The 18,169-nt window shown below is 40.0% G+C and overlaps 1 protein-coding gene across 14 annotated transcripts in view; it reads right to left on the bottom strand.

Moving 5' to 3' along the window:
- PPP1R9A (protein phosphatase 1 regulatory subunit 9A) overlaps positions 1-18,169 on the bottom strand; it is a 143,923-nt gene that overhangs the window by 41,898 nt on the left and 83,856 nt on the right. For all 14 annotated transcript variants that reach the window (XM_079948416.1, XM_079948410.1, XM_079948422.1 and 11 more), the window contains 3 exons: positions 14,420-14,552; positions 13,118-13,238; positions 2,917-3,021 (listed from right to left, as the gene is read on the bottom strand). In XM_079948416.1, coding sequence (XP_079804542.1) covers positions 2,917-3,021; positions 13,118-13,238; positions 14,420-14,552 — 359 coding nt within the window. The remainder of the gene's footprint in view (positions 1-2,916; positions 3,022-13,117; positions 13,239-14,419; positions 14,553-18,169) is intronic.

The following is an 18,169-nucleotide window of genomic DNA, read 5'->3' as shown; positions in this document are numbered from 1 at the left end:
CCCCAGGGAGGCTTGCCTGGCGCCTTCATTACATGTCCCTAGGAGCCCAGCAAAAATGTTCCTCTCCAACCAGGCATTTGACTGATTAACATTCTATGGCAGGCATACGCAAACTCGGCCCTCCAGATGGTTTGGGACTACAATTCCCATCATCCCTGATAGCTAGTTATCCCTGTTAGTTAGGGATGATGGGAGTTATAGTCCCAAAACATCTTGAGGGTTGTGTTTGTCTATGCCTGTTCTATGGCTTTCTAAACGTGTCTGTGGCAGGGAGCTACTGGTTTGTTTTTGTTTCATTATGTATTTTGTCTTTTCATTTTGTATTTTTATGTTGTGAACTGCCCTGTGATCTTCAGGTGAAGGGTGCAACCAACCAAATAAAAAATTACATACATACATACATACATACATACATACATACATACATACCTTTCTCTCCCTGTGGCTTGAATAATAATTTATAATAATTTATTATTTATACTGAAGTCATTAAGGGCAGCTGTTAAGGAGCACAATAACCTCTCCCCTACAACTACGGCAGCTATGGGGGAAGAAAGTAACCCTGTTCTAGATGGTTTTCATAAGTTTATCCTAAGGTCCTTGATTTACAGCAGTGTTATGGAAACAGGCATCCTTCAAAGGTAGCACAGCTGAATTCATCGGGGTGAATCTTGTAACCCACGCAGTGTGGAGAAGAAGATTCTGGCTGCCTGTAAGCGAACACTGGGAAGACTCTGTATGCTCTCTATTCAGACAATCATGTCAGCAGCATGAACCGTAGGGTCTTCTTGGTGATGGCTTTGCAGTGATGACACTCCCTTACAAGTGAACTACGTAAAGTTCCCACAGTGCATACCTACAAAGGGGCCTTAACAACTCATTTGTTCTGGTTTACCTTTGTTTTACTACTGCTAGTTTATGAAACCACTGAGCTGGTTTAAACTGGATTATACTATTTTTTATGGAACGTTTGCGCCTATATTTCTTGAACTACTGCTTTATACCTTTTTAAGCTGTTTGTGGCGTATTTCATGTATTTTCTAAATTCTGTTACGTAAGCCAACTTGTGGGTGTTACACCCTAAAAGATATCCTAAACTATTTTAAATATAATAATAATTCTGTCTAATTCTTTCTAAAGGCTGCCTTAGCTGGTAGCCCTCTCCGTATCTTAATGCAATCTATAACTCCGCGCTTCCTTTTATTCACCCTAAATCTCATGTCAAACAATTCCATTTCATAACTCCGGTTCTAAGTGTGGGGAACGGAGAGGGAGGGGGCAGGACTAGAAGGAAACTTCAAATTTTCACTCTCCTTGCCAATAAACATTTAAAAAAACCCTCTTCTCCTGCTATGTGCTTGGTAACTAGACCTGCACACAGCATGCAAAATGTGGGCACACCATTGATTTATATAGCAACATTATTATACTTGATGTTTTATTTCTAATACTTTTCTCCTTTCCATTTTATTTTAATTGTTCTACTGACAACCATCAATTCCTGCATTTCAAGCCCTGCATACAGAGACGTCTGAAAGAGCCCTAAACATTTAGATTTATTTAAGAACTACAAACTCTGGGAATAAAAATATTACCAAGGGAGAAAATTGACCTCCCAAATTGAAATGCACTCACAGAAGGCTTTTACTTTTTACAAACATCTAATGAAGTGTAACAGCTGAAGAGAAAAGCAGTATTAAATTTCAAGTTTGAGCCCTTTATTAGGTGATACTTTGGATAGAGCTGTAGACCCTCCTTGCCTCAGTTATCCGTGCTTTGATAGAATCCATGCTAGACTACTGCAATGTATTGCATTTGAAGACTATTTAGAAACTTAGTCTGGCCTTGAAAACAGCAGCCAGGCTATTAACTTGCTAAACAGAACACATTTTGCCAGTGTTCAGCAAATCTTCACCAGCGTCCAGTCAGATCTGGCCTGAGAAATTCTGCTGCCTAAGGCAACGGACAAGATGGTGGCACCTTTCCTATTCCTGGGACAAAAGCCAATGGGACCGGCAGCCAAATCTGCAGGTGACTGGCTATCTTAGGTTGTGCAGAGAAGGCCATGTGACACACACAGCTCTGTCCTCAGCACCTCACTGTTGTTCCCTAATCACTTGGCATTTGCTACCTGAAGAAGCACTCCTCTCACTCTGCCTAGTGGCAGGGCTGGCCCTGCATTCAGTTTGTTCCCATCATATTTATATTTCAATTTTAAAATACCATGTAAGTGTTGGTTTTGACCTATAATGCTTGAACGACTATGGACCAGCGTTCTTAAGAATCGCCTGCTCCAATATGAACCAGCTCCTTCTCTGAGGAGTCTCCTGAAGTCGGTTCCAGATTATAAGATTGGGTAGATGGTGATGGGGCCTTCTCCATGGTGGCATCCTGCTTGTGGAATACTTCTCTCAAACAGTGCCAACAATGCCTGGTTAAAATGGTTTGATTCCCCTGGCTTTACTTTCAATCCTTCCCTCCCTGTGTGCTGTGGTCCTAATGAAAACTGGAATCCTGAACATAACATTAAATTTAAAAAGAAATGGCACCACACACTATGCAGTTAATACAATATGTAATTATGCCACAAATGGTGAGACAAAAGATCTCTGGAAAGGTGGGGTTCCTCCTATCCATCTTCCTTCTCTCCAGTCAGGATGGGGGACTGGGTTTTATCTGCCCCACCCTCTGTGAGCCAAATCTGACAAAATGGCAAAGCCTTAAAGGCTAAATGTGGAGGCCATGCTGTCTGGGGCTGATGGTACCAGGTTGTCCAAGGCTGATACAAACAATCCATTGTAGCATAGGTTTTCTTAACATATATATGCTTACTTATGATCGAGCAGTTGCATGACCAGACAATATCACTGGTGCCACCAATTTAAATCGTACTTTGTAAGGATTTCTCAAAGTTACCTGACTTTTCCTTTGGTGTTTCTGAGGACTGTTGCAGCAAAATTTTGTGTGACACCAACCAGACTGATCCCGTCTACTTCTACAATTTGGTCATTTACTTGGATCCTTTCAGAGGAAATAAAAAGAATGGAAAAACAGTAAGTAATGAATATGAAACAAAATATAATGTCTTTTTAAATTGCATTTGGAAGCAATACATAATTAAGTCAACAACACATACATGACATCTTGCATTATACATAATATTGTCAATTCCTACTGACAATGTTGTTTTAGAAGAAAATGCCATTTGAAATCAAGATTTTTTTTGAACCAGATCTCCACTTCCATGGAGGTAAATGAACAAACAGGACAAATTACAATTACCAGTATACAGCATCAGATATAGTGGCAAAAAATGTACACATGGCTGTACAAAAACCCATATTTTGTGTTGTGCAAGACACACCCTATTCCTGTGACTGCAATCTGTTTTAAATATTTTTAGTACCAAATTTTAAATTGTGATGTGCTAGTGATAATCATTACTATTACTCACAAATGATGTGCTGTTCATGCCACATATCAAAAGGTGCACAGGGCAGGGCAGGACACTGAAGACTCAGCAATGCAAATCCTCAATGCAAACCCTGCTCAGTTTCCCATTGGTCTCTAAGGTTTTGCCAGGGACTGCCCATGGCCAGGGTTTAATGAACAAGGCAACTAGTTCCATGTGGCCAAGCAACACTCCATGTCACATGGCAAAACAATTTTCAAACAGGAGTTTTGGGGCATGCTCAGTATAAATAAATAAATATATCAGGTAAGTGTCTGGAAAGACTGTACTCAGCGATAAACTCAAACTGTTGCATTAGCCTCCTCCTAATCTCCCTTCACTCATTTTTCTGCAACCTCAATTTAGATTATCTGTCAACTGTGAAACTGAACTGTGGTGTTCCTTCCTTCCTCTCTCTTTTCCTCTCTCTCTCTCTCTGGTTTCCTTCATTTTATTGTCTTGAGACTTACCTATCTTTGTTATATCATGACTGTATTATCAGTGGTACACTCAAAATGTTTGCTTGCTTGCTTGTTTATTTATAAACTCAGTTAATTGGAAAATGGATGGAAACTAAATATATCTGGAGGTACTTTAAAGAGCTGGTGGGCCTGCATTATACAAACAGCTGGTGGCAATGAGTTCCAAAGATAAGATGCTGCCTAATAATAACAGGCCAGGTTGCTCCAAGTCTAAGAAAACAGGCAGAGGTGTGAGACGTTAGATGTCTTTAGGAAGAGTGTTAAGAGGAATTAAAAGAGGAAAAATAGACAGGAGCAATGCAGTGAAAGTGTTCAAAAATAAGAAGTGAGGTTTTAAAATGAACATGATGAAAGGAAGGTAAGCCAGTGCAAAGAAAAATTAAAGAGAACCATGATACCGATGAGCATGGAAGGTAGAATGAGCTGCACAGTGACGAACCTGCTTGTGCTTTAAATTAAAGGTGGAACTCTCTGGAAGTTAGATTCTGTACTTAGCACTTGGTACCAACTTTGTGAAGCAATCCCATGGGCATGAGTACTTGGCTTATTATTCTATGATTAAGAATGGCACATGGTTTATCAACCAATAAGTACAAATTATGTCATAGACGTACCAGTAATGCACCGGCAGAAGTGACCTAAGCCCAGGGGAACATAATCAAAGCAGATCTGAGCATCTACCATTGTGGATGGTGGCCACAATTTTTAAAAAAACAAGCTCTTTACAAAGTCAGCCCCTCCTTTGAACATTTCCTCGCGTAATGGCTCTGACAATGCAAAAAGGTAGCCAGCCAATTCAAGCCGCTGGACCAAATAAAATTCAGTGCTGCCTTCCAGCAAGAGTGCAGCGCCCCAAATTAAACTGCTATTACAGTAACTAAGGGGGAGACATTCCAGGCATGTAAACATATATTCAATAAAGCAGCTAATAAGAAGCGACAAGTAGTAAACATCTTTGCAAGCCTTGCTGGGTATCCCACGAAGAGTTATTCTGTCTATGGTTCCCACCTAGTGTGGAAGATGAGCCTAGGCCTCTGAAGGATGGGAGAGTTGCAGGAGGGGAGGGAGGGAGAAAGGATATCACTCTCTGCCAAGCATTCCCCTGCTGTGTTAAAGAGATCAGGTAGCAGCTGATATGAAATACCACGCCTGGGACCTGGGGAGCTGCTGCCAACTTGACTACACAATGCTGGACTAGATTGACAAATAGTTTGACATTAGCTTTGCATGTTCCGGTACAAGGCTAATGTGAGCATTTCAAAGCTATGTGGTCTATTTTATAGCCATATAGTGTGTAGTCGGGAAAGGGGGGTGGTTCTGTTGGGTTGGAAAGGGGTCACTTTTCCTTTCTTTCTTCTTGAAACAGCCTTGTATAACGCAAGCAGGGGGATTTAACCTTACAGCAGACATTATCATTCAGGATACTTGCTAAAACATCCCGGAAATTAGAGAAATGGAAAATAAGAGGACAGGAAATTAAGCAAGTACAGATGCACACATATCTCATAATTTTATTCCAGAGCAACTCAGGTTGGTCAAACCATCATACAAGTGCTATAAAACAGGCAAAGTGTACCTCCTCAGCAGTAGCTCACTTTTATTTTCAGAAAGTTAACCAATTTATACCAGCTGCTATTCGGATTTTTGAAACTAAATTGTCGTCCTAGCTACTTTTTGGGATCCCAATATGGATACAAGCATATAATAGTGATTAAGATAAGATACACTCAAGTTTCTTGAGACGTATCCTGAGGCTCCAAAGTTCAATCAAGTGTGCAGTACTAGGTATACACACAACAGAATATTGGGTGTGAGCTAGCACTATAAAATACTGGCTGCGTTGCCATTTTCATTGCCAAACTTCAAATCTGTTCTCTGACTTACTTTAGGACTCTTATAAATCCAGATGGTTCCAACTCTTACATAGTAAAATTAGATCTATTAGTATTGACTTGGAACCCTTGTATAATTCAAGTGAGCAGTATATTTATTGCAATATTCAAACCAGGTTAAGGGACACTGAAAAACAAAACATCGAGTCAGCTGTAAATAAAATTTGCTCTCCCAAGTTCTTTGGTTTAAATACAACAGATAACAGGGTCACTTATATCTCAATATTAATAATTCCAGCCCAATACAGGGCCTTTATGTTAGCCCGACTGAATGTTTTCCCCTCAGTTTTTGCCAAGGGGAGATATTTAAACATCCCCAGAAATGATAGACATTGTGGATGTTCTTTGAATGTGCCAGACACTGTAGAACATATCCTTTTCTACTGTCCATTAAACAATCAGCCACACAAACGTGCTATCCCCTTTTTTGGGTAGTCTAACATCAGATTCTATCGGTCTAACATTAACTGAAAGGGTGGCTGAGTTTTTGTCAACAGTATCTCTTAGAGTGGTGAATGGCATTATTTAGCATGAAGAAATCCCAATGGAAATCTTCGTCATTATATATTTTACATGGCTGTTTATTTGTATATATTTTAAAATTTTATGTATGAATGTTTTATGATGGCCTATACTTGTAATACCTAATAAAGGTTTGGCAAAGTAATTAAGTATAAACTATTAAGAGGCTTGAGCAGGCCAGTTCTCTCTCCTTCGGACAGCTTCCATCTCAACTTGAAAGCTCACAGGTGCTTTGTCAGATAATTTAAAAACATACTTCTGCATACCTTGGGAGCCCTCCAAGTATATAGAAACTGCTACCTTATTGTTGAGTGGCTCTGCTTTGCTTCAAAACTGATGGGTATTAAACTATCTGAGTTTCCTATTAGAGGGGAGGAAACTGCAGACTGTAGCTTGTCAAAGGCCACCTAATGAGCTCACAGAAGAGATGAGGCTCGCACCTGGTGCGTAGCTCCGTCTTTCAGTCGCTATGCTACATCAGCTACCTTCCCTTTCAAGCCAAGGTGTTTAAAATGGGCAGTTTTCCCTTAACCTTAGCATCTAGCTCAAGTATGCCGCCAGGGCTACAGAATAATACATTCAGCAAATATATGCAATGCAAAGTAAATTTTGTACGAAATAACTGACTTCACTCAGCAACCTAGCATATCAGCTCACGTTACTAATTGTATTTTTTTGGGAAATAATCTTCCAACCCTTAATAATGTCCCCTGGCATGTATGAAAAGGTTTCTGAGGACTGTTTTGGCAGCCTGAAAGGTTATGTTTAACAGCACCAACAAATGAGCCAACATACTTCATGTGCCATGAGTTTTGCTAAACAGAAAAACTGTGTGACCGTTGTTAAGTTAGGAAAGTTGACAAAAAGAAAAGTTTCCCCATCCCCTCCTCCCCCAGTGAAGCTACCTGCACTCCCATGAAAGGAGCTCTCTGGTGTGCCAGGAGGCCCTTCTGAACAATGTGGAATCAGGTGAGGGGATGGTGCCTGTGGAGGGGCAAATCACCCCAAATCCTCAGATTCTAAGATATGTTAGCTTAAGAAGGTTCACAGAAGGAAAGTTTCCCATCCAGCCCTCCTCCCCACCATGAGCTCTCCTGGCCCCACCCTCCACTGTTCAGGTTGCCCAATCCCCCACAGAGGCTTTTCAGAAGTCTCAGACTGAAGGGGTGCAGGGAATGGAGTAGGAAACTTTCCTTCCCTGGACTATCTTAAGCTATATTAGGATCCAAGGCACTATTTGTTGTAGGGGACACCAAACGTTTTGGAACAGTGGGCACATTTTGGATTTTGGGAAAGGCTGGGAGTGCGTCACAAAATGACTGTCATGGGGGTGTGATATAACACAAAATCAGAGACAACCACCCCTGAAACACACACACACACTGGCCACTCTTGCTTCCCGGAAATTGATTAGAAGGTACTTGCACATTTTCTCCATAACCTCCTTTCTGGGAGGGCTAGAGACATACAGTGGTGCCTCGCAAGACGAAATTAATCCGTTCCGTGAGGCTCTTCGTATAGCGGTTTTTTTGTCTTGCGAAGCAAGCCCATTGACAGCTTAGCGGATTAGCGCTATTAGTGGTTTAGCGGCTTTTAGCGGATCAGCCGATAAGCGGCTTTGGGCTTAGGAAAAGGGGGGGGGAGGGAAAAAAACCCCGCAGGAACTCGCAAGACATTTTTGTCTTGTGAAACAAGCCCATAGGGAAATTCGTTTTGCGAAGCGCCTCGCAAGACGGAAAACCCTTTCGTCTAGCGGGTTTTCCGTCTTGCGAGGCGTTCGTCTTGCGGGGCACCACTGTACTTCTTTTTTAATGAAAGGCCAGAGTCTGGGGAACCAATGAAAGCCTTCATGGATGGTGCTTGGTTTGTGACCCCTGGTATATTAATTGATAACAAATATCAAAACAAAAACAAGACAAAAAAAAATGAAGAATGCAACCATTTCTAAATGACATAACTGCAAAAGCCATATTACCATCCTTCATTTGGGAACTGTTTATCAGTAAAGAAACAAAATAGATCCAGCCTTTACATAGCAGTAAAGTCACTTGCCTGCTCTCTCTATTTATTAAACTATTACTTGCTTATGGCAAAGCCTTATCCACTCCCATTGTTGCATCTGGTACTTTATAACTGGATAGTGTGGGTTCATCTCTAAGGGGGTTAATTTGTACACAGTCTTGCCTTAGGACAGAGAGCTAGGCTCCATGACTTTCATGTGCCTTTGAGGTCTATAATTTTGTGCAGTAGAAATCAGAGGACAAAGAAGTAACTTTAATCAGCATCCTTTTAAAATATTTTTAACTTGCTTGTCTCCTCACTTCACAGTCCATAATTCCTGTTTTATCTTCATATTCTGAGGCTACGTGCTCTATAGGGTGTTGTGCAGTCCTGTTCAATGTCATACGTGTTGTATTTTTTAAAAAAATAAGTAATGCATGTAATGGATGGGCCCAAAAAAGCGCCTTTCTGGGAACAATAGTTGTATTATTTTTTATGTTGATTTACAGATTTAGACATTAATTTTCAATTTTCAAATCATAGTATGTTTTCATTCTACAATGTCAAACACATTTCTTGCTCATAAAAGAGGCAACTGGCTGATTAGCTAGCTAGTTAGTTGGTTGGAAGCACAGCTACTTAACAAGTGGCAATACATTACTAGCTTCCAGCTTCCAGTATATGTAGATTAATGAGCAAACTTAAAACGATCATTTATGGTTCATTTTCATTTAATATTTTGAAATTCATTTCTTCCAATATGCAGACAGGTTTTTAAAAAAATAAATAAAAATAAATTCTAAAATGAGATAATTTTGTGGCTTGAAAAAAGCACCAAAGGCTGCACTCCTAACCCCACTCCATTCTGCAGGAGGGGGTGGGGTTAAGATTTAGCAGATGTCTCCGTCTTCTGGCCTCTGCTGCTCTATTGGCAGTAACCGGTGTTGGGCTCCAAAATAGGGTGTTGCAGTGGAAGAGCAGGACTGGGCATGGACCTGCAACCCATAGGACAGTTCATTCCCTGGAGAGAGACACTGCTGCACCAAGCTGCAGATAGCCCAGAATTGGGAGTCATGCTGCTCCTTTCACTCCAGCCAGGAGCAGCAAGCAGGGCTACAGATGCAAAGGAAGATCTGCAGCTCCACAGCTCCATGGTTCCTCTTAAGGTCACACCCACACCATACATTTAAAGCACATAGTTTCCCCCAGAATCCTGGGAACTGTAGTTTGTTATGGGTGCTAGGAGTTGTATGGGGTGAGTGTGAATACTCCAGACTTAATTAAATTCTTTTTCTACTACATTTTGCTCTGAACTACTGTGTATTAAAAATAAGACAGTGTTGTGCCTTTTTGCGGCGAACAGGTAAAGGCAATTAGGCACAATCCACCAGGAGGTTCTCCCCTGAAAGTCCCACTTATTCATCAAACTTACTTCTAAACTGTCCTCTAAAACAGCAGAATTCTTAAAAGAGGAACCAGAAGAAGAAAAATATTGTGCTAATATTTTGGTTTCCCAGTGTTTGGCTAGGAATGGGAACTGAAATATGTTTTAAATATTGAGTGGCATTTTGATTTGTTATCTGCCGCAAGTTTCTTCTGAAAATAAGGTGAGATATAAGGGCTTTTTAAACAAAGAAACAAATTACCCAAAAACTATTAATTCAGAATTAAACTTCATGGAGTTATTTTCGACCCTGCTTCCCTACTTGCTTATGCCTCCTTCTTGTTTCTGACTCATTTTTGGAAAGACGTCAGGTGGTTTGGCATAATCTCTGCATAACACATTCTTTTTCATAGGCTCCAAATAAGGGAGGTATTTTCATACCCAAGTACGCCTAAGCAGCTAAAATCTAATTATATATTGCAACTGTTAAATGGGGAAGGGGGGTTTCAAGAGAGTCAGAGCTTAAGAAAAGAAAAAAATCTGGCATTTTATCTTCAGCTGAATAGCTGGCACTTACCATAATTTTTGCAACCCTTACAGAATCAGAGTATCATTTATTCAGGAGTGGACAAAATGTATTCAATGGCTGTACTTGAGATATAAGTTACAGAATCAGGTCCTTAACATAAGAAATTTAATTTCCAGTTGAAGTACATTAGTCAGCATGTGGGTGTAGCTAATTTCTCTTATTATAGAAAACAATGTTTAAAAGCAAATCTTGCTCATAACATCTACCCTACCCTGTATAAAATCATACTCTGGGCATGATCCAGTCCACTGCATCCACGTGCATGAGATTTCATGCAAAAAACGGTGGACAGGGTGGGGAACCTCCAGTTGCAAGATTAATTCGGGGCTTTAAAGCACTTTGCACATGATGTCATTGTGGCATCATGTGATTGATAGGTAGGCAGCCTTGCTCACCTGTCAAATTTGGTCCGCAAGGCTGATCCTGATAAGGATCTGGCCTGTGGAGCCAAAAAGGTCCTCCATCAACTCTGGATGCATATGATGAGCAGCCATACAATCTGGTTTATCTTGATCTAGATATCAATGCTTGGAACCCAGTAATTGTCTCACTGATGACTGTTTGCTGCACATTTAGTCAAAATAGCCTAACAATTTTTTTCTAAAAAAATAAATTATTTTTCCAATATACCCCCAATAATAGCCAAATTATAACAATAACAATTAATTCCCAAATTATACAATTATCAAAATGTCAATCAACTTCCAATTAATACATTTCAGTTAAAGTGGCTCCCCGTATGGTGGTTTGGGTGCATTTCTATTTTGCTTGTTAATATCAATATTACTCCAACGTCCCTTCCTCACTTGTAAATATCTTTTTATCTTATTCCAGAGAGGGTTGCCAAATCATAAATATATAAAACAAGCTTAGAATAAACAAACCATGGGTTTTCCTCTCCCCAACTAACTCTCACACCAAAGAAAAACTTACCTTAATTCAAACCTTTGATCCATGTAGCTCAGGCATAGGCAAACTCCGGCCCTCCAGATGTTTGGGACTACAATTCCCACCATCCCTGACCACTGGTCCTGTTAGCTAGGGATGATGGGAATTGTAGTCCCAAAAATCTGGAGGGCTGGCGTTTGCCTATGCCTGATGTAGCTGGTATATTCGGCAGTATGTTGTTGCAACCCTTTTCCATCACACACCAGTACTTTAAAGAATTAAAGATGCAATTAAACGGAGAACCTCTGCTTCTTAATGGCGGCGTAGGAGGATTTTCGCCAGGTGAAGTGCTTTTGCACTCAGCGCTTCCCTGCCTCCAACATTCCATCCTAGAGCGAGAGCCAGGTACCAAGATGAACTGCCAGTGAAGCCTATACCCGCCGTCCCTGGGGAGGATTTGCAAGGATGATTTACCCTCAGTCACCCTTGTTTTTCGTTTGCCGACGATCCCCCGCTGTTGTGGGGGCTGCCTCCATTGAGGCAGGCAAGACCAGAAGCCAGCTAGCCTAACAATTTTAGTACCATTGTAGTGGAGTCAGTTAGTATATAATACTATATAGTGTAGTGCACTACAATATATCATATTATATCACAGCATATCAACTGAGGTAGTCAGTGTAGTGCTCTTCATATGTTATGAAGACACATCAACTCTCATCAACCTCAGCCAGCTTAGCCAAAAATCAAGGATGATGGGAGTTGCAGTTCAACAGTATTTGCAGAGTCCCATATTGGCAACCCTTGGTATATATGATTGTTCATATTTAGGCACTGGCACATTTTTCAAGGAACCATCAAGATCCATAGAATTATATACTGATTTCTGCTTTTCTATTCTAGAATATTGGCAAAAGCAGAGGTTTTCCTTTGCAACGCAGCCTGGGACTTTTTTAAATTATTGATTTGACTTTACTTTTAGATTTCATTCTATAAGAGCTTCAGTTTCCTTTTGCAATATAACATCACTCCACTTTTATAGAGCAAGGAGATGACCTATATAAATCATGCTGTATTTTACTTTAAATTTCACTTTTGACCCATGAAAGGGTATTTTTGCGGGGAGTGACCTGGAAAAGTAAACAATTTTTCCCCAAGCACTCCACATTCTGAAGATAAGGCAATGGTGCAAGGTCAACCATACATAGATAATCACAGTTATTTTGAAGGAATACGAGATTATTTTGTCTCAAAAGTAGAGGATCTGCGCACCATGAGCCTCCAAAACAAGCAAAATACTGTTTGTGCACTGAAGCTACAGCAAGTAGGGGGAGAATAGATAGCAAGTTTTCCCATCGGAAAAAGGGTCCTGATAAATTCAACAAATATGTAGCACCTTGATATGGAGACATACAAAACTTAATTTTACATACCAATAAATCAATGAATGTATACAGCAAGTAAAGCTCGGGGAGGGATGTTACATACTGTGAAAAGATAAAGTTGTGGCTAGAAATATGAAACAAACAATATTAGTTCTGGGATGGCGCAGATTCCGTACAGATCTCGGCCTGGACTGAAATCCAGACTTGCTGTGAGGTTAGAAGGATCATTCCCAAACCAGAGGGTGCTTTAATTCCCTTCTCACCCATGAAACAGTCCACCTGACAACGCTATTTGCAGAACAAAGCAACTTTTCAATGAACAGAAATGTTTGTGAGAACTGGTGGTGAACGTTCAAAGGCTCAAGTGGGTTTTCAGCCTTTTAGAAGCTCATACTAGGAATAGGGGCCTCAAGAAAACCTTTAGCTACAAGGTTTTGGATGAAGTCTATGAACAAAATCAGACAGGAGCTGTATTTTAAAGCAATCCCAATCTATATTCACAACAGCATACTGTATTATTATTCACCTGCCATCTCTTTCTGCCGCTCCACCTTCTGTTACTGTTTTGACGAAAATGCCCAGTTTCTCAAGGCCTGCATCTGCTCCAACTCCCATTCCAATAATGCTGATGCCAAGTCCATCTTCATCTGAGAAGCAGATAAATCAAAGCAGATCCATACATTTGTTAAGCATTTTTCACACTTGGATTAGTACATTTTGAATCCTGTTCTCTCTCCCCACCTGAGTAAAACCTTCCATGAATTTTTTGTTTATGACTTTATAACTGCATGCACAAAGAGTAAAACACACATTGTCATTCTAGAGGTCATCCTCCCTAACTCATAAAGCCATAACATTTCAATAGACTTACAGTATTTCTTATTTCCAATCATGGAAGTCAAGTAGCCCCAATCGTTTTTTGCAATGGAAGGAGAAAGAAGCCTATCTTGCTCCTTCTGCCATGGCTGCCAATCAAGAAGTCCTGTGTTCAAAGGAATTATGGCCCACTAATACATGCTGAGTTCAGGATACAACTAAAAAGCAGTTTTCCATAACAGAAATGGGGGTGGGGGACCAGTGTAATAAACAATAAGATCTGGATACCAAAAACCCTACTCACACATATCTCAAAGAGACACTTGGCAAATCTATTTTGACACTGAAGGCTCGTCCAGGCTTCCCGTCACACTGTGCTTGCCAGGCACAGTTATGGGCTTTCAAGCAATGTGTCTAAGTGTTTTTGCTTTTGTCCTGTTGCTTTTCCAGGGAAAACCTGTTTTTTACCATTGAATTGGAGCAAATGGCAATCTGGAGAAGCATCAGGATAAAGCAAAAAAACAAAAACTGCTCAGATATGGAACTTTAAAGCCCAGACTTGTGCCTGGAAATGTAGCACAAAAGGAAGTCTGAATGAGCCCTAAAAGGGGGTTTCTGAAAACAGTTTTGTGACTGTGGATATGAGGGGATCAACTCCTCAGGAGATTACTTGAGGTTGACAAGGTTTGAAGCCAATGTTCTACTGCATACACTGATGTGAATTAACATTTTACCTCAACTGGATTACAATATGATATGATATGATATGATATGATATGATATGATATGATATGATATGAGATAAGATAATATTACTATTTAATATCCAGGAATTATTTATACAAATTGCACACTGCTGATTATTTATGAAATCCCCAGATATTAAGCTATGGCAGGTTTTTCATGACCCCTTTCTGGCAAAGTCTTGCAATTCTACCTTGCAATTCTATCTGTATGACACTTTATACATAAAAAAAAATGCCTGGCAGCATAGCATTTGTAGAATGCATACCTTTTTCAAGCTCTGCTGGGAAAAGCTCCAGCTTCTCCACACGTTTTTCTAGTTCGTATTCTGCTGACGCAGCCACCGGGTCTACTTCATCATTTCTCCTGTCATAATCTTCATTAGAATATGTGTGAAAAACCTGGAGAGAGAGATAACAGTAATAAGTCAACTAAACCATCCAAAAGCTCACTTCTAAAACCTACTACTACTCTAGTGGTGAGCTATTGCTTTCATACCCTGCTTCTGAGCTTCCTAGAGTATCTGGCTGGCTAAATAGAACATTGATTTAATTGAGAAGGGGGTTCTTAAAGCAAGAATGGAGAACCTGTGACCCTCTAAATGTTATGTGACTTCAGTTCCCATCAGCCCAAGCTTCCAGCCAGTGCTTAGGGATAATGGGAGCTGTGGTCCAACATCATCCAGAGGGTCAGATGTTAGCCACCCCTATCTTAAAGGAAATAACTGTTGTGCACATATAACTGTGGACATCAGTAATAATGAGGTTGCTTTTCTTTGGAGCCAGATGCAAAATGGTGGGTCAGGAGGGTGACCATATTCTTAGAATTAAGGAACAGGGTCATTGTGCCTCTGAACACATTCTCAACTCAATAATTTGCTTTCCATTCCAGAACTGAGGTCACAATCCTGTAACACAAAAATCCACAAAATGCTACAGCTTTTTTGTTTTGTTTTGGCAAGGTGGAAAGGAAGCTTTTCTGTTGTCCATATGATATAATAATTATTTAATAATTTAGAATCTGAACCCTCGTTGATCTACTGTAACATACTGAGAGAACTACTAGTAGACCCCAATCTACCTTTTGTCCACAGCACCTCTTTAGGATTCAGGATCTTATTTCTGCATTAAGCAGATTTTCTTTCTAACCCACATAGCAACAAATCCAATACGTGTTCCAGAAAGAGCACCACTCTGTTCTTTTTAATAATGTAAAACAAAGGGCAGTTCAAACTTTTTTTTTTAAAAAAGCACTATCTTTACTTGAAAGATTCGCAGCAATTTTTAAAAAGTGCATAAGATACAATATGATGGTGGTATCCAAACTATCACTAGTTTCATCTTTTAACAAATAACAAAGCTGTGATTTACTCATACTGTATTAAATAAAAGCAGTGGATAAATGAATACTACAGTATATACTACAGTAAACTGAAACCTTAGGTGCCGCATAAATTAAAACTTCTTGTACATAAGGCATTTTGAATAAGATGTTAAATATTGGTTAAACGTTATCAGACACTCAGTTCTATAAAACTCACAGTGACATTCAAAAGCCAAAGCACAACAGCAAAAATTGGGGTAGTCAAGAGTCTTCGTTCTGGAGGTCTGTTCTTAACCTGAAACTGTTCTTAACCTGAGGTACCACTTTAGCTAATGGGGCCTCCCACTGCCACCACGCCACAATTTCTGTTCTCATCCTGAAGCAAAGTTCTTAACCCGAGGAACTATTTCCAGGTTAGCGGAGTCTGTAACCTGAAGCGTCTGTAACCCGAGGTACCACTGTACAACTAAGTCTAGATCCAACACAATGTAACAAATAATAAAGTCTGAGATCCAGGCACTAATAAGCATCATTTAAAAGGGGGTGGATCAACACTACACAAAGAGAATCCCCTGCCCACCAGTCACAAATTCCTGAAACTGTATAGACTGACGTTTAAAATCTTCCATGGAATAGGCTGGAATAGCAAACTCTGTATCATGTTGCCCTGCCAGTCGTGTCCTAAACTGGCATCCCATGTATTCACATTTCTGTCTGGCAGGAAAGGCCTAGCCATCACCATCACCTCACCTTCTTCAGGTGAAGGTTGGTGTTAACTGCATCTTCTCCAGCATCGCCCCCCCCCCAACTATGTGGGTCCTCCTCAATGGTTGATTGCCCTTTTAGCTATTAATCATGGTTAGCACAAGGCATGGCAGCATACGGTTGGATAGATCAATACTCTGTGCATGCTCACTGTTTCTCCAGCCCACCCCCTCTTAAATAAACTTCTCAACTGGATTTCTGGGCAGTACTGGCCTCGGGGTCAAGCTCAAGGGCTGTTAAGTGTTTTCGCATTACTCAAGACGTTGTGGGCTACACCCCTGGGTTAAAGGGCGTGGGAGACCAGGAGAGATGATGGGCTGAAGCTACCAAGCAGAAGACTTGAGCTAAACTGGCAGTCCTTTTATTCCCAAGTAGACCACTGTAAGGCGGCAAGAATCCCAAAGTGACCGAGAGGACAAAGAGGATGGTGAAGGCAAGGAGAAAGAAACAGAGCAGTAAACCCATTGCTAGTAGGCTACTCCACTGGGTTGGTGTTAGAATGTGGTGTTGCCATCCAACATACTCCCCTTGCCACTCCCCTTTAAACATCACCAGTTCTGTCAAAAAATAATGGGTTACTTTATTTTTTTGAAAGGAGAAATTACAGCTTCTTCAAACATGAGAATTTGCAATGGTATCTATAATGAGGATCACGTTATTTTTTTGTGTAAAACATTAAGCTGGCTTTTCATATGTTTTGTGCAAAACTAACCCCCCCCCCCCAAAAAAAAAAAAAAACAAACCAGGCTGCTGGGCATGGTGGAGGGCAGAACTCTATTTTCCCTTCATACATTTCTCTTATAACACCTTAAAGAAATCATTTCCTTATTAACCTGCAAAAAAAAAAACCCAAAATGAATGAAAAAAAATTAACAACAAAACTGAGCTATCATAATATACTGTGTGGGTTGAAATGCTTTATTTAAGGAACAAAGCTCTTCTCGTTGCATCAAATATGGGCTTCAGGTTGGCAAAGCAAACAACTACTCTGGATTTGAGCCTGGACTCCACATGCCTTCCATGAGGTGCTAAAGCTATCCTGTATTTCTTGGCAAACTCCACCATCCCCTTCATACTGACAAGACTGTCAAGGAAACCTTACAATATTGTTGGGAGAATAAAGAAAGCAGCCGTCACTCAGGAGACAACCCAAGGTAATAAAATAGGGTGCTGCTGTTAAGTAGCTAGCAATGGCCTCAAAATGGAAAGTGTATTTTCTTTTAGCAAAGTACTTGGTCTTAAGATCACTGCTAATTTTACTCTAACATGACGGCTGTTATTGGTATTTGTTGGGCTGTTGCTTCTGGCTATGAATTCATTTCAAGATTTCACACCAGAAGCTAGCATTGCCCAGTCCATATTTCTCTGAGGGGAAATTAAAGAACGTTCTAAGTAAAGAAGATGCTTTTATTTGCTCCTGTAAAACAGCAAGAAAAAATTATAATATTCTTTTACTGAATGGTTCGGGTATTTCAAATACCTATACAACTGATACAAAAATGCTACACTATACTACATATAAATGAAAAATGTACTATTCAGAGTTGGACTCGGACTAAATTAGCTGAACTTAGTTCACAGCGAAATAAATAATACTTAAATTAAGCCATGACTAACTTATCCCATTGGTTTCAATATTACCTAAGATCAGCTAATTTAGTCTGGATCCAACCCACTGATTATCTTAAAAAAACTACAAATTTTTTAAGACTTCAGATTTTTTTTCTTTGTAGCTACACAACTGGTGTCCAAATATTGCCTAAATCCTGGCAATATTTCCTACATAGCAGATATTTATGGAAATTATGCTGTATAAACAAAGACTACAATTATGAATTAATAATTAATTTCACAATTGGCATTGAACACAAACAAGTTATTTAAAATAAATACTGAAATTAAGCAGCTTCAGTTTGCAAAGCTTCAGACA

Source organism: Podarcis cretensis (assembly GCF_951804945.1).
Source record: "Podarcis cretensis genome assembly, chromosome: 12".
Classification (NCBI taxonomy): domain Eukaryota; kingdom Metazoa; phylum Chordata; class Lepidosauria; order Squamata; family Lacertidae; genus Podarcis; species Podarcis cretensis.
This window is presented reverse-complemented; position numbering and strand designations above follow the sequence as displayed.